The 26,105-nt window shown below is 36.2% G+C and overlaps 1 protein-coding gene across 1 annotated transcript in view; it reads left to right on the forward strand.

Moving 5' to 3' along the window:
* The first annotated feature begins 3,150 nt into the window (after positions 1–3,150).
* MYPN (myopalladin) overlaps positions 3,151–26,105 on the forward strand; it is an 89,217-nt gene continuing 66,262 nt past the window's right edge. Inside the window, exons 1-2 of the mRNA XM_070470732.1 lie at positions 3,151–3,397; positions 12,009–12,911. Of these exons, the coding sequence (XP_070326833.1) occupies positions 12,010–12,911 (902 nt within the window). The 5' untranslated portion in view covers positions 3,151–3,397; position 12,009. The remainder of the gene's footprint in view (positions 3,398–12,008; positions 12,912–26,105) is intronic.

The following is a 26,105-nucleotide window of genomic DNA, read 5'->3' on the forward strand; positions in this document are numbered from 1 at the left end:
TAAATGACTGTCCCTGGATCTGCCACGGAACCCTGTAAATACTCTTCATTACTCTGGCAGGGCAATATCACATTTCCTTCATGCTACTTTTGTGGCTGACTCAAGTTAGGCAGTGAGATTTGGGCTTTGGCTGATCCTGGTTGATTGATATAAGAATGGTCCTTCTCCTGGGACAGGTAATCAAATTTACTTTTCAGGATAATAAGTATTCTGTTTATAGTTTTTAAAAATGCTTTCAGTTTGTAAAACTAAAAAGGTTTTGAACTTACAGCTTTTTAAATTCTTTTTTTATTTTTAGTTTTAAGCAAATGTTTTCAGTACCGTTGAAAGGAGAAAGACATTTCTTAGGATTTAACTGTAGCTCTCAATTACATTGTATCATGTTTGTATAAGGCCTTCTATAATCTACCATGCATACATTGTTTTGGATGGTCAAGAATTTGTCTATATTGTGTTTTTCTCATTAGCAAAGATTAGAAAATAATATATGTCTCTGTTCTTTAAAAATTAGATATAGAGGATTATTGTCTTTTCATCTGATACATACTTCAATATAAATCTATGAACTTTAAGCAAAACTCATTGAAAATTTGGAGTATGTGAGAAATTTCTTTTAAAGGATAAAAATCTATAGCAATTTGGAAAAATAGCAAACACAAAAATTTTATATGAATCTGCTAGCACAGATTCTTACACACTTATTCTCCAAGTGAAGACTTCCTCTATCATAAATCTTCCAGATTCTTTGATATTCCTGTGGAACACCCCAGTGTGAGTAAATTGTTTCTATAACTGAGTGACTGAATTCAGAAAACAGCTGAAGGCAAGAACAAGATCATGTTCAAACCACAATAAACACATGTGTTAGATGGGCCACTCAACTTTGTGGGGAAGGGTTAAGACATGTAACCTTGTGTTTACCTGATGCTTATGAATTTTGTTTTTAACTATGTTGGATTCAGATTTTTTTTTAAGCTTTAAGAATTATTCTTTGTACCAATAAACTCTGTTAAAATCTCAACTAGTAGGTTTGTGGTGTAATGTAAGATGATATGCAAATTATATTACTTGGGAGCAGAACCCAATTTTTAAAAACTAGAATCTAGAATACAAGGTTCATGTATTGTATGCAAGGTGTAATATAAAGTATTTATATGTATCTTTTTCCCCCAAAGAGCTCAAAAAAATTTTACACTATCTATATTTGAAAATGTTATAGTAAAAATGAGAAGAGAAATATTACTGCTATTCAGAAATTTTTTGTCTCTTTCTTTTGTAACTTTTCTTAAAAATGGATTTTAATTCTTCCTATTAATTCCTAATTCCACTGTCCAACCAACTCTATTTTATCTTTCAGTATGGGTCTCCTCCCACCTCAGTGTTCCACATACCTGGGTGAAAGGTAGGATATCAGGTTTATAATGGAACAGTTTTCAAGGAAGTAAAAATGTATTCACTTACAGTGTGTGTGAACATTTCCCTTTGGAAGATCAAACTGTAGCACATCTATGTGCTAAATGAAACTGAGGTTCTATTTTTCCCTGTTACTACTCAAGACTTAGTAGTCCTTATACTGATTATGCCTCAAGATATGAATGGGATAAATGGGAAGAAAATCCTCTTTAAATAAAAAGAAATCTTTGGGGCATCTACATAAATAGAAAATGCAGAAACACAATTAAGTAGGTTAATTTCAGAACAGGACTAGGTAAGAGAGCAAACAACCCTGTATATTGATGATTTAGATTAATGCAGTAATGAAAATAATCTATCCACATAACTCAGTTCTTCTTGTGCCTTCTTCCCTCCTCAGTAACTGTTCTTTTGACCTGGATTATTTTAAAGTTTTCTTCAATACTCTTTTTCATTCCACCCATGTAATTTCAAAGTTCTTTAACAAAAGGTGTCGTGAAGCTTCTGATTTGATCATAGTAAACAAATTTTAAATCTATTCAATATATTATAGAGTCTCAAGGTGACTGAAAAAGGTTAAAAAAAAAAACCCCCAAATCTCTTAGTAAATACCATAAGGTCAAGAATCAGTATATTTTCCATGGACAGAGGAGCCTGGGGGGCTACCGTCCATGGGGTCGCAAAGAGTCGGACACAACTGAGCACTGCTTCATACCCAGTACCTGGTACACGGTGGGCATTAATTAGATAAATATTTGCTGAATGAATGAACAAGAAGAAATTAGGCAAGTAGTTGGTGATTTAAGAAAGCTGGTTTAAACCAATGTATTTTATGCTACCCAAATCTAAGAATGACCCTTTTAAGAAACAACTAATCGCATTTATCTGAATTTTCAAGACCCAGGCTTCCACCGAGATTGAAATAATGGTGCTAAATCTTTTTTTCCAAATTCATATTCTGAACAAGTATGAAATCATATCAAAGAGCCTATCCTTGACAAAGTGGGTTTTTAGCAGATGTTGGTCTGGTTAAGGATTCTTTTTCTTGTTCAGTAATGCTTGTGAAAGAAGAAATCTGGCATAGACCTTTTCAAAATAATACACAAAAAAAATTATTCCAGGATAGTAATAAATGAACAGAAGTTGCAATATATTGTATTATACAGTAATTTAGACTTTTAAACAGTACCTGATTATTTTTTTCCTGAAAAACTTTGTTCAAACTAATTTGTTACCAGGTTTATTCTCAGACTGATGGCTTTTTCCTCTCCATTTTTTCTGTGCTCTTTAGTTACCAACTTTTAATGTTAGTTATAGTCTCTGCTTTTGCTAAGCTTTTGGACAAACCAAAAAAAAAACCCCCTCAGCTTTAAAATGTTAGACCTCACCTTCACGCTGGCTTTTCACAGCCAAATTTCCTGAAATGGATCAGTAATTAAATGAGAGTAAATTCCCCATGAATTAAGATTAATTCTCTTAAAAATTAAGAATTTTGAAATATTTCAAAAACAATGCCATTTTCTTTGAATGTGCTATCCTGAATCCAGTATTAATTCGAAACACAAATCAATAAACAACTTGGGCCTCTAGCTGTAAGTGAAACTCTAAGGTGGGAAAACCGACTGACCCCCGCTGCCCATAGGTGCTGTCCTGCTGTGGAATGCCTTTGCTCAGTGTTCTCCCATCCAATCAGGTGGACTGTTTCACAGGCACATGGTTCATACAGCTCAAAATAACTTGGGACCTGTGAGCTGACAAATGCCCTGGCTCCGGCGGTGACAGGTTGTCCAGCTTCTAACAGCCATCTTCACTGAAACTAAGGTTAACTCCTCACTCTCTATGGACGGCTCCACTCCATTTCCAAGGGCGTGAAGAATTTTCTTGTTCTCCTGGACTTTCATCTAAACGTTCTCCTTGGATAATTATCATCACAGTGGAGTGCCTGGGTTGGACATCCTCATCTGGGTCAACTAAAAAAAGAAAGGTAATATCCAGATTTTAGTTCTCGAGTGTGTTTTGATAACAAGAAACTGACAATGGGAAAGGGGGTATTTCAGAGACCTAATTTCTGTTGTGCCGAACGAAACCGAGACTAACTTCCTAATTATGTATGACGGGACACAAAATTACATGAAAAATAAAGTTTTCTACATGGTCAGATTTTACAGGGGATTGATGAGACCCTCAGAGATCACAGCCTTTGGGTCCTAAAGGAAAATATCTCAACAGAGGAAGTCGTGACATGTTGTGTGTATCATTGGCATTTTCCATACATTCTTTTATTAAAATAATGGTGTTTGTATGGAGAATATGTGTGCAATGCCTATTTCCTTGTTAAAGGAAATCAAACCTAAAATAATATGACTCCATGGTTAAAGACTTTCATTTAACATTTTTTTATCATGTAAAAGGATATGCTTGCTATATTTAGCGCTGGGAGATCTGCTCCCTGGATTAATGTACACAACAGCTGCAGAAAGTCTTGCTCAAAGGACATTGCTCTTTCTTTCTCTCCTTTCTCTCTCTCTCTCTCTCTCTCCCTCCCTCCCTCCCTCCCTTTTCAGCTGCAGCAGAAAGACGCTTGACAGTCAGTCGCAAGTGTTTGGCCTGGTACATTGCACTATTAGCAGTAATTAGATGCACAACTTGAATTATTTTTTAATAATCATTTAAACAAAGAAAAAGAGAACATGAGTAAATCCATATTAGCATTTCCCAAAAGTGAACATGACAGTAAGAGTGCTAAGAAATTTTACTATCTTATCAACAGATTTTTTTTCTTTTTCCTCATACTTGTTAAAGATACTAGCATCAATAAGTTTGATAGAAATAAAACAGTTAACCAGTTTCCTTTCTCAAAAAATTATGATTCAACTATTTTCATACTGGTAATAATAAAATGAATTCTACAAGATTTAAATTAAAAATTTGTTATAACTTTTTAGCTTCTCCTTAATAACTCTTAACTTCCCATAAAATACATATAATCCTTTTCTACAAAACTAGAATATCTAGACTTATAGCTATAATAAATATATTTTTAAACAAAAATTTATATAAGCTGTCTGATACACAATTTGACAATATGCAAATAATTTCAAATCAAGACCATCTCATGAAATCTGAAATATATGCACACTAACTTTGTCAGGAGACAAAATTATAAACATTACAGAATCTTATAATAATGGACTATGAAACAAACAGTTGGACATTATCCAAATTCTGGAGGTTTGTCTCTATTCCCACTTATAGAATATGGCTAATGCTATTGGAACTTGAGACAATGTATCAAAGCCCTAGTGTTCCATATGTCTATAATTTTGAATAAGACTCTATTTCAGACTCTAATACATCTATTGTATAACAGAATACACTTTCCAGCTCAAGGTGCTTACAAAGGCACATATTCAGTGGAACAGACTCAGAACCACAATTTATAGACTCAAGAAATTGAATTAGTTTGTATCCTGACTAGGTTTTGGAATTTACAGAGATGAATTTTCAAATTTACTTTTGAAGAAATGAGACTGCAGGTAAATTGGGTTTCACTGTGAAAGATCTTTAATGGACTAAAGTTAATATATGAAAAGATGACAGCTAGATATTTTTAACAGTTAACTCATAAACGCAATAGGAGTAATGAACTCAGCTCATTAACCTGAAAATATAAGATAAATGAGACTGCCAACCCCAGAATAATTAGTTTCCTTCATTGACATTGAGATTTGACAAAGGCATTGCTTATTACATGGTGTTATTGCCTATAACAAGACAAAAAAGTGAAAATATTTTTTTAACTTTTTCCCTCTCTTAAGAGATAAAGAAGGATCAAACACCACAGAGATATTTTCTTAAATGTCTACGGTGCTTTACAGCTGACAAAGAGCTTTAGAACTTCTATAGCACTGAGCTTTTGCTTAAAGCAAACAACCCAGATACCGACAAAATGGTCTATTGAGTAATTTAGGAACATATGTTTAGTAGCTTCATTTTTGGTCGGCACAAAAGTTGGTGTGACTATTTACCTGCAATTATTAAAGAGCTCTTAGAGCTCATGTATAATTAGAGTCACCTTGACAAGCTCTGTACAGACCATGTGTGTTACATAGACTTCCACTTAGAGTCACAGGGCACCCCATGGTCTGGGATAGGCCCAGCAAAGCCTTCCCACCAAGGGCTTGAATTCCAACTAGATCTTGAGGTCACAAACCTATTTGGGGTACTTGTTCCTTTCCCAATCAAGCAAATATGTCAATTAAGGAAGTTATCGCTTTTCAAATCCTTAACCACCTAAGGGAAATTGACACAAGTATTAGGAGACTGAAGAAGGTTGAAAATGTTTAAATTTTATTTTTCTCAGTTAAAATGAATCTTTGAGTTAATGAGAATTGACAAGTTTTCTTATTTGGGACTTCCTGTATAAGAACTAAGTTCATCATGAATGGTGAATTGACAGTGAAATAAAACTTCATTTTCTGTGAAGGGCTTGGTAGTCACCCTAGAATCCTGAAGGCTTCTTACTTGGCTTCCATTAACCTTTTCATGGGTCATAAGATTTACTTCTACACTACTTTTTTTCAATATTTCAGATTAAATACTAACTTTGGGCTCTGGTTTCAGTATCCTTTATACTAGTGCAAAGGATTACCTTAATTTCGTATAGTGTTCTACATGTCTAAAGTTCTTTCACAGAGAATTCCCTGGTAGTCCAGTGGTTAAGACTTCACATTTCAACACAGCAAGTGTGGGTTCAGTCCCTGGTTGGGGAGCTCAGATCCCACATGCCTTGTGGCCAAAAAAACCAAAACATAAAACAGAAGCAATATTGTAACAAAGTCAATACAGACTTTTAAAATAAAAATAAATTTAAAAAACCGTTTTAAAAAAATGAAATTCTTTCACCAAAAAACCCTATGAAGTAAGTAGGGTAATTCTGTTCATCCTCTGTTTCGAGGTGAGTTACTTAAAGACCTCTATCTTTTCTTCTTCTAGGCAGAGTTAACTATCACATATTAGGTTGTTTTTGTGTTGATCTAGAGCGTAAAGCGTCTGCCTGCAATGCAGGAGACCTAGGTTCGATCCCTGGGTCGGGAAGATCCCCTGGAGAAGGAAATGGCAACCCACTCCAGTATTCTTGCCTGGAGAATCCCATGGATGGAGGAGCCTGGTAGGCTACAGTCCACAGGGTCGCAAAGAGTAGGACACCACTGAGCGACTTCACTTTCTTTCTTTCTTTTAGCACCAGATTTGCTTTTTCACTTAATATCTAAGAGTACTTCATAGCCAGAAAACTTCAGTAATCATGTTCAAGTCAAAATTACTTCATATAAGGTTTTGCGAATTCTTTGTCAAAGCCCCTCTTTAAACATCCATATTATAACCAACAGATGAGTTAATAACTCATGATATTTCTAACAATAAGGTCATCTTAGAACCTACAGAAGAATATTGTTGCATTAATAAGAGTTGAGAAATATGTCCAAAGGTGTCAGCATTAAGTTTCGTTTTTATAAACCAGACTCTTAAATTTTAAGCAAATTCTGAGGTGAGATCTCTTTTTCAGGAAAATTCATAGGGGGAAAAAAATAGAGATACTTAGCAAAATAAAGTGAAGAACATTCAGTAAGCATTCTATGTGGCTAAATTAATTTACGTGATTTACTGAAGTTGGTCTTGATGCCACATTAATTGCCTCATTTCAAACCTAAGACCATTTCATCAAAACCACGATCTGTTTCCAAGGATATTTATTGATTCTTATTTTGAAAATGGCGGAATATCTGTTTCAATTTTATAAGCAGCAGAAAGAAGGAAGCAATGTCCAATGTTTAGCACTCTGAACACACCAGTTGACATGTCTAAGAGAACTTTGACATCTGTCGAATGAAATGTCCAAGAGAACACTTAAAACCTGCTTCTACCTCATCCCAGTAAACAATTCCACCATTCACCTAGTTGTTTAGGCTACAAATACTAGAGTCACTCTTGACTCTGCTCTTTCTCTTATATTCCATTTTCAATCCATCAGAAGATCATACTAGCTCTATTTTCAAAAAATACCTCAAATCTGACCATTTCTTGCTACTTCCCACTGATACCATTCATTGATCCCAACTAGCATCATTTCTTGCATTCTTTGCATAGCAGCCACAGTTGAACTTTTTCAAAAGCATGTTATCTGCTTCAAAAAACTTTAAAAGTGTTTCCCATTCACATGTTTCATAAAACACAAAGTCTTTCCTATGGTCTGAAAGGCTTCACATGCCCTAGCCCTTTACTCTTCTTTTTCACTCACCTCCTGGAACACCAGGCTTGACTCAAACACACCAAACATTCACCTTCCCTGGCATTGACACTTACTGCTTCCTCAGTCAGGAATATTCTTCCTCTCAAATGGTCACATGGCTAACTTCTCCCCTGCATGAGAAGCTTTGCCTGATATCCCTAGCCTAAATAGCAGGCCTTTTTCTCTACCCCATCATTCTCTATTCCCATGCCCTACTTTATTTTTCTTCTTAACATTTATATATTCTCCACTAGAATGTCAACTCCATGAGAGCAAGGACTTTGTCTTTTGTTCACTGATGAATCCTCAGGGCCTAGAACAGAATCTGGCACATAGTAAATGCTCAATTAATATTTATTGGATGAATAAATGCAAGCGGGATTACCCATAATAGCTCTTAGGTTTTTTAAAAGTGTAAATTTTATACAGATAGTTTTAAAATTAATGCTTGAAATGCTTGAAACAGAAAGTAATACATGTTCATATTTCCTATTTTAGGTAGTATTTATCAGTTTAACAATTTATATATGCATTTCCACCTAAGAACTAACTGAGATGAAGTTGTTATTACCCCATTTGATAGATGAGGATAATTGAGATTCAGACACATTAAGTGACTTGCTCAAGATAGCAAAATTATTTAGTGTTGGAATTGAGATTCAAACCCAGTTTTTTTTTTTATTACAATCAGATGTTCTTTGATACTTCTGGTATTAAAAAAACCACATAATTCCAGTTATTTTATCCACCATAAATACATTTTTATTTGAAAGTCCCTTTGAATTTTCTACTGCTTTTACCAGTTTATATTTTTTTCTTTGTGTCTATAAATTTCCTCTGTAAATATTTCTATTTATCTGTCTTACTTTAGCCTGCAACCCAAAAACAATAGATTTAGTAGGAAATTCTAGTGAACAAAATAATTCAACAGATACTTTTTGATTACCTTCTATATGCTGTGCATGCACAGAGATGATGGTGTGCAAAACAAAGTGAGGTAGACAAAAAAGTAAAAGGCAAATATATACTGAAATTAGGGCTGTGTTTGAGGGTTAAGACAGTGAATTTGGGGAGCATATTGGGTAGGGACCCAATTCAGGAAAAAGAAGAGATCCTAGGGCCAAGTCTCAGCTAAGAGCTGAAGATTGTATAGGACTTGGGCCAATAAGATAGCAAAAAGACATGAAGCAGCCTGAGCAAAGATATGTACAAAGATCTGAAGGCAGCATAGTTTGTTCATGAAACTATTTCAGTGGAGTATAGATATGCTAATTAACTACAAATTAGAGTTCAATTTGTCTTCAAAGTGTGTCCCTGCATCAAGTCATGTCACGAGTTCTACTTCCATTTCTATCATGGTATGTGGCCACAGTTGTTAAATAATAATAAATAATAGTAACTACCCTATATTGACTGTTTACTAAACTTGGCATTTACTAAATGCCAAGCACATTTAATAACCCTTCAGCCTATGAGATAGCTACATTATTATCCCTGTTTTACAAACAAGCAAACTGAGGCTTATAGGGGTTAAGTAATTTTCTTGAGTTTATACAGCTAGAAACTGTCAGGATTAGGATTTGAACCAAAGTGTTAGGTTACAAATGCTACATTCAAACATTAAAGAAATCCTTAATTTTGAACACTTGGAATTTTTGTTATAATAATTTCTCGTGACTAAGCATCAGAACAGGTACACATTTATACCTCAATTGGCTCCTTTTCTTTAAAAAAGAAACAAAATAGTTGTAGAGAGCAGTAATTACTTATATGAGTATTTTATTCTGTATTTGCACCATAAATATAAACTTTTTGTAAGTTCTTCAACATTAACATCACCTTTTACCTAAGTATTATCTTTTTACTAACATCAGTTGAGCGCTCACTATAGTGGTTGGCCTTGTTTTAAGAAATTTGAATTCATAATGTTATTAATCCTCACTCCCCTGGGAAATAGATATTATCTGTGTTTCACAGATGAGAAGTTAGGTAATTTTCTCAAAGTCACATAACTCCTAAGAGATGAAGCCAGACTATGAAAACAGATTTATCTGATTCCAAAGCCAATGCTCACTCCATGTTGCCCCAAGATAAAAGCCATCTTAAACTAAACAGTTAAAGACAAAATCACATTAAAACACAATATACAGTAATGTCCAACTAATAGAGGGGACATCCTGATTTATAAATCACTTAACTTTTCTTCTCATGTTTAAATATATACATAAACTCAAACTAGGTTAATGGGATGGTTGATTTACAAATGGAAAGGATTTTTCAATCAGTATATTAATCACATTTTCAAATAACATTTTGCACCTTATTTTAATATCTTTAACTGTTCCTCTACAAAGTTAATGTACAAAGTGACAAATATTCTGCTGGGCTCGCAATTACATTTTTATATACTATTTTGTATATCTTTCAGTGTTCTTTAAAATTTAATACAGCCATATAGTTCTATTTAATGAGTATATCATAATTTAACTAATTTTTCTTGAACATGGTTCCACTTTTTTAATATTATCATCCATACTATGATGAATATCTTTGTAGATAAATCTTCACACCCATCCAACCCTTTTGCATTTTCAATTAATCTTTTTTAAAGTACATATTCATTTATTTGACTGTGCCAGGTCTTAGCTGCAGCATGTGGGATCTAGTTCCCTGACCAGGGATCAAACCCGGGCCCCCTGCATTGAGAGCATGGAGTCTTAGCCACTGGACCACCAGGGAAGTCCCTCAATTAATCTTTGTTTGAGGCAAAGTAAACTTCACCCAAACAAGTGGCTCCAGAAGTGTCAATCTCAGCCTGTGGCTAGCAGACGGAAAAATATTTTGCTGTAGGTCATCCTTTCAACCATCTCTAATTGTCCTCTCAAGGTGACTGCCTACCTTGTCAATTTGGAAGTTAGTTTTAAGTAGCATTCTAAAAGTGTGAGAAGTAGGGCAGTCCCTAGGAAGCCCTACTGTGATATATTGTGGTATTACAAATATTTTTACTTATAAGTGAGGTTGTCATATAAAAGAAGGAAGAGAAATTAACTGAAATAAAATTTGTCATAGAATGTTAAAGCCCGAAAATATTCAGGATATTACTTTCCTCTCCACCTTTCCAGCACAAGGCACACAGTAGCCAAGAATGGCAAATAGTAGCACACGGTAGCCAAGAATGGCAAACAGTCTTCATCTCCATTACCAGCTCTGATCAGTTGGTGGTGGCTGAGGGAATGGAGACTTAAAAAAGTGAAGGTCAGTGGGAAGAATACTGTAATTAGTTGGCTACATCTCTTAAGGAGGAAAGAGAGGAGTAACAGCCTATGGGTCATAAGTGTGCTGGCCCTCTAGTAAATGTCTGAGTGAATAAAATGGGTGTAACAATAATATGACAGTGGTTTGCATTACCCAGACTTCTAGTCCAGGAGACTGAGCTAAAGTTATTACACTGAATGAAAATTACTGTACTATTTTTATAAGACTTTACAAATTATTTATTTTTTGAATAAATAACTCATATAACTTAGGCTAATATATAACTGATTATAACATATTTATATAATTATAATTTAAAAATAAGAAAATAGTATACAGTGAAAAGTGTCCTGTATTGAACCCCACTTCCCTGTCTTCCATATCCCCTCTTCACCAATGTTAATTTAAGAGATTTTTTTTAAACCTAGATGTACTCGTACCTTTATAAAAACTAATTAATTATACCTTATTTGAAAAAGCTAAATCACTATAGTTTTCAAGAGCAGATTGAGCCTACAAACAACCTTGAATTTAAACAATTAGTTTCTAGTCATAAAAGCATTATTTATTTTCATGAGCTAGATCAAGTTTTTATTTTCCAGTAACAAGATTATTTCATCAAAATCTTTTAATTTCTGTTATTTTATTACATTCAGGGGAAAGGGGAAAGGATGGAAAGAAAATCTCTGTGAATGAGAAAGTACTCTAAAACTAAAAGCCCTTTATAGATATTATCAAAATTGTGCTTAGAAACTATATTTAATGGCTTTATAGTTATAGCATAGCTTTCAAAATTGAACTCATATTTAAAGATTAATTTAATAAAGTGATAATCACCCATGCTTTTATTTCCAGTTTCAGGGAAATCTCATTCAGTTCCTCTCCATTTTACAATTTGAGAAGTCTTTAAACTTTGTGAAAGTTATCAAAATTAGGTAATTTTAATTTTAAGGTTTAAGTTCTTAAGTATCTATCATGGTATAATCAACACAGACCTATTATTCTGTAGAAATAATCTAAACATTTTGTCATTATTGCTATTTCATGACAGCATGCAAGACGACAGCCTAGAAGCTTCTACTTCCATATCTCAGCTTCTGAGAGAAAGCTATTTGGCTGAAACTAGGCATCGGGGAAACAATGAGAGGAGTCGAGCAGAGCCTTCCTCCAACCCTTTCCATTTTGGGGGTTCTTCTGGAGCTGCTGAAGGTGGAGGAGGCCAAGATGACCTTCCAGATCTTTCAGCTTTTCTGAGCCAAGAAGAATTAGATGAAAGTGTCAATCTGGCAAGATTGGCAATCAATTATGACCCCCTGGAGAAAGCAGATGAAGCTCAAGCTAGAAAACGTTTTTCTTCTGATCAGACAAAACACTCATCTATATCAAGTTTTGACCCTAACTTCTGCCAGGATAACTCTCGAAGCCCTACCAACTCTAAAGAGAGCCTCCAGGAGGCAAAAAAGCCACAGTACAGTTCTGAAGCCCAGTCCAAAAAAGTATTCTTAAATAAGGCTGCCGATTTCATTGAAGAGCTCTCATCCCTGTTCAAAGCCCATAGCTCCAAAAGGATTAGACCTCGTGCCTGCAAAAACCACAAGAGTAAACTGGAATCGCAAAACCAAGTTATACAGGAAAACAGCTCCAGTTTCCCAGATCTATCAGAAAGAAGAGAAAGATCTTCAGTTCCCATACCTATCCCTGCAGATACCAGGGATAATGAAGTGAACCATGCGCTGGAACAGCAGGAAGCCAAGAGGCGTGAAGCTGAGCAGGCTGCTGGTGAGGCGGCCAGTGGAGACAACACCCCAGGGTCCTCTCCTTCTTCTTTGTACTATGAAGAACCTCTGGGGCAACCTCCCCGGTTCACACAAAAGTTACGGAGCAGAGAAGTTCCCGAAGGAACCAGAGTACAGTTGGATTGCATAGTGGTAGGAATTCCACCGCCTCAAGTAAGGTAAAAATGTCCCGTTAGTAATGCTTGGTAATCACTTTCCATCTATTGTGATCCTTCTAATTTTATCTTTCAAGTATGTGGTTTCAAAGATTATATACTCCCTTTGAGAAAAAACAGAGTTTAAAGCACACTGTCCAACAGAAGTATAATATTAGACACATGTGCAAATTAAAATTTTCTAATAGTCACATTTAAAAAAAAATAAAGTAGAAAAAACAGAGTTTAAAGCACACTGTCCAACAGAAGTATAATACTAGACACATGTGCAAATTAAAATTTTCTAATAGTCACATTTAAAAAAAATAAAATAACTTGGGGTGAAATTGATTTTTAAAACTATATTATTCAACCAATATATTTAAAAAACACTACCATTTCAACATGTAATCAATATGAAAATTGTTAATAAGACATTTTATATTCCTTTTGTCACACCAGGGCTTCAAAATCTAATGTGAATTCTGCACTTACAGCTCTTCTCAGTATGGATGCTAAATTTTTCTAGGAAATACTTAATGTGCATTTAGACTTCAAAAAATATACAGTTGAAAAACTACACTGTAAGATCCAAGTTGTTCCAAACATACTTGAAAGTTCTATCAGAACTGAATTGAGTATCAGCTTTTATGTTTAAATTAATTAAAGTTAAATACAATTAAGAATTCAGTTCCTCAGTCACACTGGCCACATTCCAAGTGTCCACATGTGGCTAATGACCATGGTATTAGCACAGGCCTAGAGCCTATAGCTTAAAAAAAGTCTTTATGATCTATACTCAACGAATACCTATGGTAGTTTTTAATTAAAAAAAAAGCCAAATAACAGAAAAAGTGTGATAGAATAAAGATACAATAAAATTGGTAAAGATCAATTTAAAGTTTATTTTACATTTATTTATTATATACTTTTTAATTTATTCTAGGTATGTAAGCAGGGCGTCATCTTTTTTGCAAAATAATCATATTATAGAGCAGTAATAGCACTTGTATTAATAATAACATTTTAAATTGTGTGTGCTTATTGATTAGAGGAATTCTGGTCTAAAAACACATTTATATATTGAATTTTGCTTTTCAGAGTCAGCACAAGGCAATACTCAATACTGTTTCTACCATGGCATATACATGTTACTATCTAGTTAAACAACTGACCTACTTGAGGAAAGGAGTATCTTGAGCACCAAGCATACCTTCTAGCCTATAGCAGTCACGCATAATACATTAGTCACTAGATTATGAGTATGCCGATGGATAAAGAAACAGAAAAACAAGAAACTCGACTTAGATTTCAATCAGGAGTGAGACAATTGGCCTAAGATGGGGTAAAGGGTTGGAACAGCGCACAGCAAAGGGAAGTGTCTACCCTTCATCTCTGTGCATGCCTGATGACACTCCCTGGGACTCTGGTCACTGATGCTGGCAAGATGTCATCAGAGCACCATGATGGATGCCACTCGGTGGCATCCGGTCAGTCTAAGTAAGCTGGTGAGCACTCAAGTTATGGCACAGACACAGCTTACTTAGACTAGTTCTATCCATTCCACTAGTTTCTGGACATAGATTGGACCCTTTCAAAAAAAATTAGACCAGGTCACTCAAGACTCATCCTCCCCATTCTTAATCATGACAATCTCAAACACAAAAAAGACTCAGGCCTCTTGTGAGACAAATCACTCAGGAGAATTACAAAATACTCATTCCCCCCAAAACAAAGTAATATGGTGGTTACTTAGAAACTACTTAGTCAACCAATTAAATATTTACAAATTTAAGAGTGAAAGAAATATACACAGCTTCCATGCAGCAATACTCATTTTTACCTGGAAAGAATTTCTTTAGTGATAGCACTCATGCCTATATCCAAGTTACTGGTTTAATGGCAGGAAATTAATGTGTATTCACTAGGTATTTTCTGAATTCATCACAGTAATCATATTAATATTAAGAAAAAACTTAGGGTTGTCTAAATAGACTTTTTGTTGCTGTTGTCCAGTCGCTAAGTTGTGTTCAGCTCTTTGCAACCCCATGGACTGCAGCATGCCAAACTTCCCTGTCCTTCACTGCTCAAACTCATGTCCATTGAGTCAGTGATGCCATCTAACCACCTCATCCTCTGCCATCCCCTCCTCATTTTGCCTTCAATTTTTCTCAGCATCAGAGTCTTTTCCAATGAGTTAGCTCTTTGCATCAGGTGGCCAAAGTATTGGAGCTTCAGCATCAGTCCTTCCAATGAATATTCTAGGAACATTACTTTGAATAGTCAATGAAAATTATTTTCCTACATATAAAATTTATATAGCTTTAATCAGAAACCAAGTATATGTACCTAGCTTTTACTCTAAACTCAGAACTGTGACCAATACAATGACAGAGGCAATACAAACACATGTCCCTGCTCTCAAGGAACTTGCAACCTCATTTAAAGAAATCATCCTAACTCTACTCAATACTCTATAATGGCTTATATGGAAAAAGAATCTTAAAAAAGAGTGGAGACATATATACATATATATATATATATAAACTGATTCACTTTGATGTACACCTGAAACTAACATTACATGTAAATATACTATATTACAATAAAAATAATGATAATAAAGAAATCAACCTAATTTTTATAGGACCACGAAGGGCTGGAGGACTAGATAGGTCAAAGAAGACTTCAGAGAATAAGAGAATTTTAGTTGAATCTTGAAAGAAGAAGTTCAGTAGAAATTTAAATCATTTATTCATTCAACAAATACCTACTGAGTTACTAAAGTGACTCCCTGAGAGTACAAACAATTGGGAGCTATTAGAGGTCAGGGACCTTGTTTTGAAACCAGTGAAAACTATTCTGAGAGGGGAGCTCACAGTCTAATAGAGCAATCAGACAGACATATGATCAAAACATTGCAATACTGTGTAATAAGGGCTGTAACAGAAGTATGCATGGAATGCAATGGCAGCTCAAAGGAAGATTGATATTTGGTCTAAAGGACAGGATGAAGGAAGTGTTAATGCTGGAGGTGCCACTTGAGTTGAGAAAACTTAGGGTGGAAGAGGAAAGCAAGTGGAAAGGCCCAGAGATAAATGTTTTCAGGGAACTGCAAATACTTGGCTATGTGAGGAACATAGGACAAAAGGTGAGGAAAGATGAGAGAAAAGACAGAAGAAGTAGGCAGAGGGACAGGTCCTTTTAGGCCAGATCAACTCAATATGTTTATATAAAAGTACAGATGCTGGCAGAGTAATATTTTTAGATAACAGTGAGGAGACTGACCTAACTGGACAAGAGAGGAGCCAGATGATTTCGAAAAACCTTGAAAGCAAAGTAGAATAGTTCCGACTTGGTTTCAAAATCAAGTGGAAAGCATTTAAGGTTGTGTATAAGGACATACTAAGATAAAAGGGAGAATTTAAGTGGAATAGGTCTGGAAGAATGAGTTAGACCCCAAATGAATGGAGCCCCAAGGGCACTTTGGAGGCTGTGGAAGGTATTACAGGCATCAGACACTCTGATATCAGACTGGGGTAGGGGCTGTGGCAAAGCAGAGAAAAGATGTGAGGGAGTAGTATTTAGAAGAAAAGAAACCAAGCTGAACTTGGTGACTGACTGGATAGGAAGGATGAGTAAAAGACTGACTGCGCAAGTTTGAAGCTGGGCACCTCAGAGAACCCTGGGGTCACTGTTAATGTCTGAGAAACTGGAAGAGGTGGATGATTTGAGTCTGAGGAGATGGAGGGACCATATCCAATAGATAGTCAGAAACATAGGACTGGAGGGCAAATGAGAGGGCAGTGGAACTGGAGACATTCCAAAGAATGCCCTGGACACTGGGAAATTTGGACACAGTATCTCTGGCATTACAAAGGGACTATAAATACAGGTAACATTTGGAACTAACATCCAGTTATGCTAGGCTGGGGCAGGGTTTTTTCCAACCTTCTTTTGGCAGTAATTCCTCCTCCCATTTTTCTCTTCACAATAAATATGTTACATTACCCCAATATATACTTTACACACACACACACACACACACACACACACACACAAAGTTCTTTAAGATGAAATTCGTGTTTCTGGAATTGAAGAGGATTAGGGTAGAGGAAGCATGCAGTCCTGCCTGCCTGCTCACCACTGAAACTCCTAAAGCATCTCCATAGAACCCAAGAGCACAGATTTTGATTGAGAGAATGCCTTTAAAAATGCATTACAAGAATGAGGTGCTTTAGTTTGCCATAAAGGAAAATAGTACAGTCAAAAAGAAAAGTATACTTTTTCCTATTTTTGCAAGAAAATGTAATGCATATACCTGGCAACTAAGGTCTAACCTTGTATGTATGTGCCTCGGTGTGTTCTCCATATCTTACCCATGTTTCTATAATTCTAGTTTAGCAAACTGAAAAATCCTTTTGGCCTATATTTGTTGATTTCCAAGTTGACTGGGAAGAAATTGTTTTGTAAGGGTAGGATCCTGTATCATTAAAGCTAGCTGTTTTTGATAGCTTGTTAATCTTGGACATAGCTTCATTGGAGGAGCTGAAATACACTCATGCGTTACCCACAGATGAAAGAGTCTGCAGGAATTCACAGCAAATGGCCATGATCCCTTTTTGTATCCTGACTCGAAATTCTTTTCCCAGGAATGTACAGCTGGGTCACACTAAGTATGTTTGCTTGTACATAGCCCTCTGAAGCAGTAAAAATTTACCTTTTATAGATGCTGATGTCTGCTTTGGCTGTTAAGTTCGCTATTGCTACTTCTAGACATTTGCCTATGAGTGCCATGCTGAGGAATAAAAAGGAAATAAATTAGTTATAAAGACAAAGGATATTTTAAATTATATAAAATATTATAAATAATTATATGTGATATGTAATATAAAATATATATATATTTTAGTATTTAAAAATGTTACATTATTTAGGGCTTTTTCTTCTACCTTTTGGGAAAATCTAGATACCTTCATTTACTCATTCATGCAACAAATGTGAAGTATCTACTATGTGCCATGTACTCATATAGCCAATAAAATTAGAGCAGTGAACAAGGAAAATCCCCTGCCTTCATGTATTTTAAGGTCTAGTAAAGATCACAGGCAAAAGTCCCACAATGATTACATTATCATAATTGTGATAAATATTATAAAGGAGGGTGCATATAGCAAAGGGACCAAACCTTGTGAATGGACTAGGGAAGGTTTTCCTGAAAGTATTTAAGCTGAGACAGAAAAGATGATGAGAGGTTAGCCCAGCAAAGTGGGGTTTACAGAAAAGTGTTGCAGGGTGAATAACGTATATGAGGCAGTGAGACAATGATTGACTTTACGGAACTGAAGGAACTAATGACACCAGAATATGAAGAGTAAGGAGGAAATGGTTTGGGGTAAGTTCAGAGAACAGGGACAGAGATTGATTTCAAAAGCCTCCCAGAACAAGCTGCTCAAAGTGGGTCCCTGGACCAACAGGTCAGCATCACTTGGAATCTTGGTGGATATGCAAATTTGCAGCTTCCACCTCAGACCTACTGAATCAAGCTCTCTAAAGGGCAGTGTTTTAACCAAACTGTTGTTTGTTTCTGTTCTAAGAACTTTTGCAATCTCTTTGGAGACCTCCTCACCCAGGGGGACCGGCCCTTGACTCTATTCCTTAACCCAGATGTTGCAATCTCTACTTAAGGTTTTAACATCTGGTTCTCAGTCCTACTCCTCAGCACACTCCTCACAGCCTCTTTCTGTTGATGTCACCTCACCCGAGCTGGTCATCCTTTGAGGTAGGATCTGTTGTCAGACAGAAAACCAAGCTAACTTGTGCGGCATCCACTTGGCCCATGGGAAAACCACATCTCTGCCCTTGCAAACTTTGGCGATGTAGGCTGCCCCCAGGGCAACCCTCTCTTCTTGCTCTTCCCTCTTGTGCTGTGCTTGGCTTCTCAGCTGTGTCTGACTCTTTGCGACACCATAGACTGTAGCCCGCCAGGTTCCTCTGTCCTTGGGGATTCTCCAGGCAAGAATCCTGGAGTGGGTTGCCATGCCTTTCTCCAGGGGATCTTCCTGACCCAGGGATCGAACCCAGGTCTCCCACATTGTGGGCAGATTCTTTACTCTCTGAGCTACCAGGGAAGCCCTCTTCCCTCTTGGGCAATGCTAAATAGCATTTCACTGTGAAAGTTTTCAAGGCAAGAGTTGGGTGAAGCCTGTGTGCTGCCACCAACTGCAGGGCCTACAATATAAGACCTCCAAGGATTTCCGTAGAAGGCCCTGTCACATGGCCACTGACCCTCTCTAATCAATCTCCCAACCTCCTCAACTCTACTCCCAAAATGGACAAGGATCACCAGACTGAACTTTCTGAAATGCTGTAGAAGTGCATTTTTAAATAAATACTGAAGAATATCTAGAAGTACAGATATGGTATAAGAGCAATGGCACATCTATCTGTATGCCCACATTAGTATTATTTTAAAGTTGAGTGTCTTCCTGATCCTGTCCCTTCCTCCTCCCCTTAGAGGTAACCACTAGCCCAAATCTTATGTTTTCTCTTTAAATTTTTCTTAACAGTTTTTCTTCAGTTTAACAACATATCCTTATGTCCCTAAGCAATACTGGAACAGAAGTATTTACTGGTGGAATGGCAGAAAATCCTATGTTGTTGTCGTTGTTCAGTCACCCAGTCATGTCCAACTGTTTGCATCCCCAAGGACTGCAGCACGCCAGGCCTTCCTGTCTCTCATCATCTCCTGAAGTTTGCCCAAGTTCACATCCATTGCATTGGTGATGCCATCCAGCCATCTCTTCTTCTGATGCCCTCTTCTTATGCCCTCAATCTTTCCCAGCATCAGGGACAGAAAATCCTATGTTTACATTAAAATAAGTCAAGATGGGACAAAGTAGAATATATAAAAAACACATTTGCTATTTGTTGATAATTTGTTGAAGCTAAGTAATATGTATGTAGGGATTCATTACATAGTCTTTATACTTTGTGGAACTTCTTAAGTTCCCATAATAAAGTTTTGGGGTCCCAGGTGGCGCCAGCGGTAAAGACCCACCTGCCAGTGCAGGAGAACTAAGAGATGCAAGTTCAATCCTTGGGTTGGAAAGACCCCCTGGAGGAGGGCATGACAATCCACTCCAGTGTTCTTGCCTGGAGAATCCCATGGACAGAGGAGCCTGACAGGGTCCATGGGGTCACAGAGTCAGACACAACTGAAGTGACTTAGCACGCATGCATGCATAATCAAGTTTTTAAAAAATAGTAAATTTTACATGTCATAACATGTTTATGTGAGTAGAATCATAATGTACGTATTATTCTGCTACTTTAATTTTTTTCTAAAAAGTATATCCATAATGTTGCATGTAACTCTAGTTCATTCATTTTCATTACTGCACAGTATTTTACTGTAAGGCTAGAGAATTGTATTATTAATGTACATGTGGGTGCTTATCAGCTTTTTCCCTAATATGAATGATGTTATTATAAATGGTCTAGTATATTCTCCTGGTGCATGAGTATGTTTAGGTATGGAACTGCTGGCAGAGTGTATACAACTTCACTTTACAATTACACCAAATTATTTTCCAAAGGAATTGTTTCAATTTACATTCCCACCAATATTATATAAGAGTTCTGGTTGTTCTACATCATTGCAAACATGGATTTATCAGACCTTTTAATTTTGCAGATCTGATGGGTATGGTATCTGATGAGAATGAAAGTTTTTTGTTGTGATTTAAATTTTCATTTCCACAGTTACTAATGAGGTTGAAAATTTCAAAAATATGTTTATTGACCATTTAGGGTTCATTTTCTATGAAGGGCCTGTTTACATCTATCACTCACTTTTTCTGTCAGTTTGTTATTTTCTTATTGATCTGTAAGAATTTTAAAAATATGATTAGGAGACTAACTATATGACATTATGTGTTACGAAAATACTCTCTCTCAGTTTGATTTGTCTCTTTATTTATGGTGTCATTTGATAATTAGATATTTTTAACTTTAGTATCAAAGCTTCCTTCGTGGTTTTGGTTTTTATAGCTTGTGCCTAGTTTACCAAGAATTTTCCACCTCGAAGAACTCAATAAATGTTAATAAATTTAAAGCATAGACATACCTTCCCATCTTGTACCTCCATACTCCCTTGTGTGAAATATAGCCAATGGACGTGAAGACTTAAGTTTGTTACCTCGGTAGTGGTCAAACAGGACATACAAAACATTTAATTGTTTTACAAAATCTGACATAACTTTGAGTCCTGGTAAAAAGTGTCTACTATTATTTTACTGTCCAGTGTACTCCAGTTGCACTTTCTATACTAAGTGATGCATGGAGAGAGTGAAGATGTCATTAAGAATTGGGTTGGCCAAAAAATTGATTCCAGTTTTTCTGTAATATCTTATGGAAAAACCTGAATGAACTTTTTGGCCAACCCAAAAAGTAAACTTCCATTTAGCTGTTTCAAGCCTTACACCCTTTACTTAAGAGATCAGGCATCCTCAGTGAAGACCCAGCACAGCCATAAATAAATAGATAAAAATAGATCAGGCATCTAGTCCCCAAGCCTTCTTGGAAAATGAAAATAAAATAGACTTAAGGCTATAATAATCCTAATTTGAATTCATTCATTTAACATCTATACAACAAACATTATTGGGAACAGCTCTGATGTGTCATAACCTGTGCAAGGAACCAGATAAACAAGCGCAAATCAAACATGTGTGATAATCTCTGCCCTGTGGGGTTTATTGTCCAGTAAGGGGGAGAGATATTAAACAACTAAACTGATAAGTAAGCTTATAATTATAAGTGATATGTAGGTTCTGTGAGGTAAACAAATAGGGTATTAGAAGAGGGAGTAATAAGAGGTGGGACAGGGACACTGGAAAGACTAGGGCAGGGTTAAAGGAAGAGGCTGGGTAATCATTCTTTTAAAGAGCATTATTACTGGTGAGTCAGAAAAACACATTCAAATTATGTTTAGGAGTTGCTAATGTGCTAACACAATGAATCATATTTAGCCATGCCACATTTTAGACAAAACAGTACCCTAAGAGCCTAATGGTGATCTGCAGCTTAAAAGGCCAGATAAATCTGAAAAATGTGTCTCTGTAGTGTCTTCATTTCCAGGCTTGGTAGCTAACCAAATGACCAGGTCTGGCAAGCTGTCCTTGGTGCATTAAAGATGGATCCTTCTTTATCATTTGGACTTGTCCCATTTCCCCAGATCACTGACTCAATTCTGCTGAGCCATGAATCATGCCTGGCACCCACTGCCACTCTGTAAGTGTCATGAAGATTTGGAGTTCTAAAAACATGCAGCTGGGCAGGGTACTTATATGAAAGCATTCCCTAACATGGATAGACGTTGGAGGAGAGCATGTTTCCTCCTGACCCTCAGAAGTCTTCAGCGTAGCTGGGTAAATTTTAATATGTTTTTCAGAAGGTAGGCTGACCAGTGCATTATTTCTGAGTGGGTCATGGTGTTAAAGTAGGAGTGACGACGGTTACTGGCTGTACTTTGGGGCTGGCTGAAGCCATCCTGGGCATCTGAGTAAAGACAAAAATGCTTCTGACGGAGAGTTTGGGCATTTGAATCACTCCACTTATCACCTTCAGGCTGTCCAATTACTCATAGATGTTTCCACTCTCATTTTGGTAAAGAAGAGAAACTTTATCTAAAGAAACAACACAACCTTGTAACGTTTATATAAGGGAAGGTATTTGTATATCTGTTTTGAAATAGTTATTCATATTTGCCTTATCAAATGAATAAAGGTACATTGCTTAAAAAGTCAAATAATATATTTTTTTAAAAAGACCACTTCCAACTCTTTTGGCAGTTTCCTATTTACTCATCTCTGAATTTCTAAACAATATGCCAGTGGTTCTCAAACTTTTTGTTCTCAGACCCCTTTAAGATCTGAAAAGTTATTGAGCCCCAAAAGAGGTTTTATCTATGTGAATTATATCCATAATTATCATAAGTTAAAATTGAGAAATATTTTAAACTGTTATTTTGAAATGAATAAGAAAAAACTATGATAAACACGCTCACATAAATAATTTTATAAAAAATAACTATTTCCCCTCAAATTTTGAGTTACAAGAGTGGCATTGTTTTATGTCTTTTACAAATCTCTTTTAAAGTTGGGCTTAATAGAGAACAGTTGGATTCTCATATGTGCTTCTGCATTTGGTTTGTTGTGATATGTTTGGGTTGAAGTTAATTTTTAAAATATGGCATTGTACAGGTATGTAGTTAGAAACAGGAGGGATATTTTAATAGACTTATCAGATAATGTGGCTATTCTAACTTGATATTACATGAAAATTCAACTAGGAGTAGTTTCTAAAAGATTAGTTGCAGTATGAAATCTGAAACCATACCAATGAACTTTTGTACCCTGCTATAATAAAACCCTTTGTCTGTCTTGAACTTCGAATGGATAACATCACACATTGGTCATTTGCAAAACAAAGTCTTCCAAATTTTGACACATTTTACTATAGAATATTTTTTAATCATATTTGTTAATATCATCACTGATTTCACCAAAAATCTCTTTGAGTATTGGGAAGCCCTGGCATGCTGTGGTTCATGGGGTCGCAAAGAGTCGGACACGACTGAGCAACTGAACTGAACTAAACTCACTATGGGAGATACAAGCTTTCCCAAACTCTAATTTTTCCTTAAAAGTTCCAGTTTTTTCCTTGGCAACAAATGTTATCAGTTATTTTTGCTTGAAAGAACAGGCTTACCTCCTCATTTCTTGAGAAAATGTCTGCCAAATACCCAAATCTGAATAACTATAATTTGTCCGCTATTCTTTCAAGATATTGTTTCATGCATTAGGTGCCTAGTTCAACTTTAAAAACCACACAAGTGCTCTTCCATATTCAGTAGAAATGCTTTGTGCTACCTCCCATTTCACCACTCAGAATGCTAAAAAGATGTGGACTCAAGGTTGAGATGACTTTTACTGCTTCATCAATGACATTTTTAAGTGAACCTGAATTTTTTTTTTTAAAACTGCAAGTGTGACAATGGAAAACACAGTGACCACTCATCAGCTTTATGCTGCTAAAGCACCAACAATTTTACCCATTGTGGCTTTTGCACCATCTGTGTAAATATTAACACAGTGAAAAGGCAAATAATATCTTAGTATTATATGAAAATAGTTTTGTCTTCATAGAAAGTGAAAAGAACCACTATAATATGCTTATAAACCACAACTGCTTGGTATGCTAATGCTATTTTGTCTTGACTTCCTGTTCCAGAAGATGGTGGTTTAGCACCCCTTCACCAAACCAGAACTTCCGTTGTTCCTTCCTTCATTGCCTCACATCACACTGTTGTTTTCAAAAATTTTAATGTGTAACTTCTTGTTACTATGTAAGTGTTATTTTCTGCCAAATCCAGTAGGGAAAAGTGACTGTTTCCTTGCCTGTACAACTTTTTTCACCTGGAGTTGATGACTGTTGTTTTTACATGCTTGACTCTATGGTCTTGTCACAATTTGTCTCAGTTCTCCAATACCTTTGTAAAACATATCCTATTAATAAATACTCTGTTCCATGCAGTTAAGCCACCAAGCCCATTTGTTTTTTGCCTGGAGAAACTCCTCCTGAAGTCCCTTTTCCTCTTGCTCTAATATGGAGCAGCTGCTCATGCAGCCAACAACTCAGCCTTCATCCTAGGGCATCTCTTAACTGCTCAGAAGAAAGGATGTGGCTTGCTGTGGGAATATAAATACTCATTTTTTAAACCTGAAATCAGTGACCCTACTTTAAGCTCTGTATCTCCTCCCCTATTCTTAGTGTTTCCACCAAATTTGCATCTCCAACTCCTGTAACTTTCTGAGGTTCTACTGCACAAATTGCCTTCTTTTCAATGACAGCCCCAAGTAAGCACCTGGTATTCAGATTTTCCAACTCTCCTGGCTTCTCATTCTGCTTTCCACCTTTCAAAAGTGATTGAGGCCTCAGGTCTGCTGTTGTCTCCCGCCCCATTCTTTTGGTCCTTGTGCTTTTTTTAAAATCCCTTTAAAAATCTCCTTTATTCTCATGTTAGGGTCATTTCCAGTGGAAATATTTGCCTGGATGCTCACTATTTGTATTTACAACTACAAATAGAGTAGTTGTACAACACATACTCTGAGGGTGTGCTCCTACAAGTTCCATGGGGTCTTGCTGAGGTTGATGCTCTGGGAGACTTAGGGACCCATTTCGGCAGCTGCATGCACCTCGGTTGCCCCACAGAGCAAACACTGGCATAGGATTTGATGAAAGCAAATAACAAAGTACTCACAAAATATTACTGATCAATTATTTCCATCATTTGTTCTTTCAACAAATCCAACATCTATTTTCTGCATACCTACTACTGTGTACCAAGATGTTGTCATAGGTGTGGGATTATATTCGTAAGACTGATAAGATCCTCTAATGGACTTTACAGCATAGTAGGAGAAGCAAACAATAACAAAATAAGCAAGCATGTAAGATAAGTTCAGATAATAACAAGTGCTGTGAAGATAACACAGGAGAATAATGTGATGGCATCTGAGGATAAAGAAGCTACATTAGGAAGAGGAGGCGACATTTGAACTGAGGCCTGACTGATGAGAAGGGCCTGTTTTTATAAAGACTGAGGGATAAGGATTTTAGGAAGTACAAAAATCCTAATATGGAGACTAGCTTAATGTGTTCAGAGAATAGGAAAACGACCAGTGTGGTTGCAACATAGTGAAGGGAGAATGATGGGAAAGGAGATCCAAAGTCAAAGTTAAGAGGAAGGTTTGAATGTTACCCCAAGTAGAAGTGTTAATTGAAACTAAGGGATGAGACAATGGCCAAAGGAGAGAATGTATAGAAAACTGTACATGCTTGTCAGGTACCACCTCTAAGTACAAAGGAACTTAAAATTTAGTGAAACTGGTGAGACAAATTCTCCCAAATTGAGAATAATCAAAGACAGTGTATAATCAAGACTTGCATGACATAACATAGGTTTTTTAAAAAAGTAAAGTAACAACAACAACCAAAAAAAGGTAAGGTAACAATCACTGAGAATTGAGGGTAAAAGGTGCTTTGCGTAGGAGGTGGTATCTGAGCCAAACTAATGGATGAGTTATATTTGCAGTAACTGAAAGGTGAGGAAGAGAATCTCATAAAAAGAAAAACGTGAACAGAGGCTTGAAT

Source organism: Odocoileus virginianus, chromosome 7, assembly GCF_023699985.2.
Source record: "Odocoileus virginianus isolate 20LAN1187 ecotype Illinois chromosome 7, Ovbor_1.2, whole genome shotgun sequence".
NCBI lineage: Eukaryota > Metazoa > Chordata > Mammalia > Artiodactyla > Cervidae > Odocoileus > Odocoileus virginianus.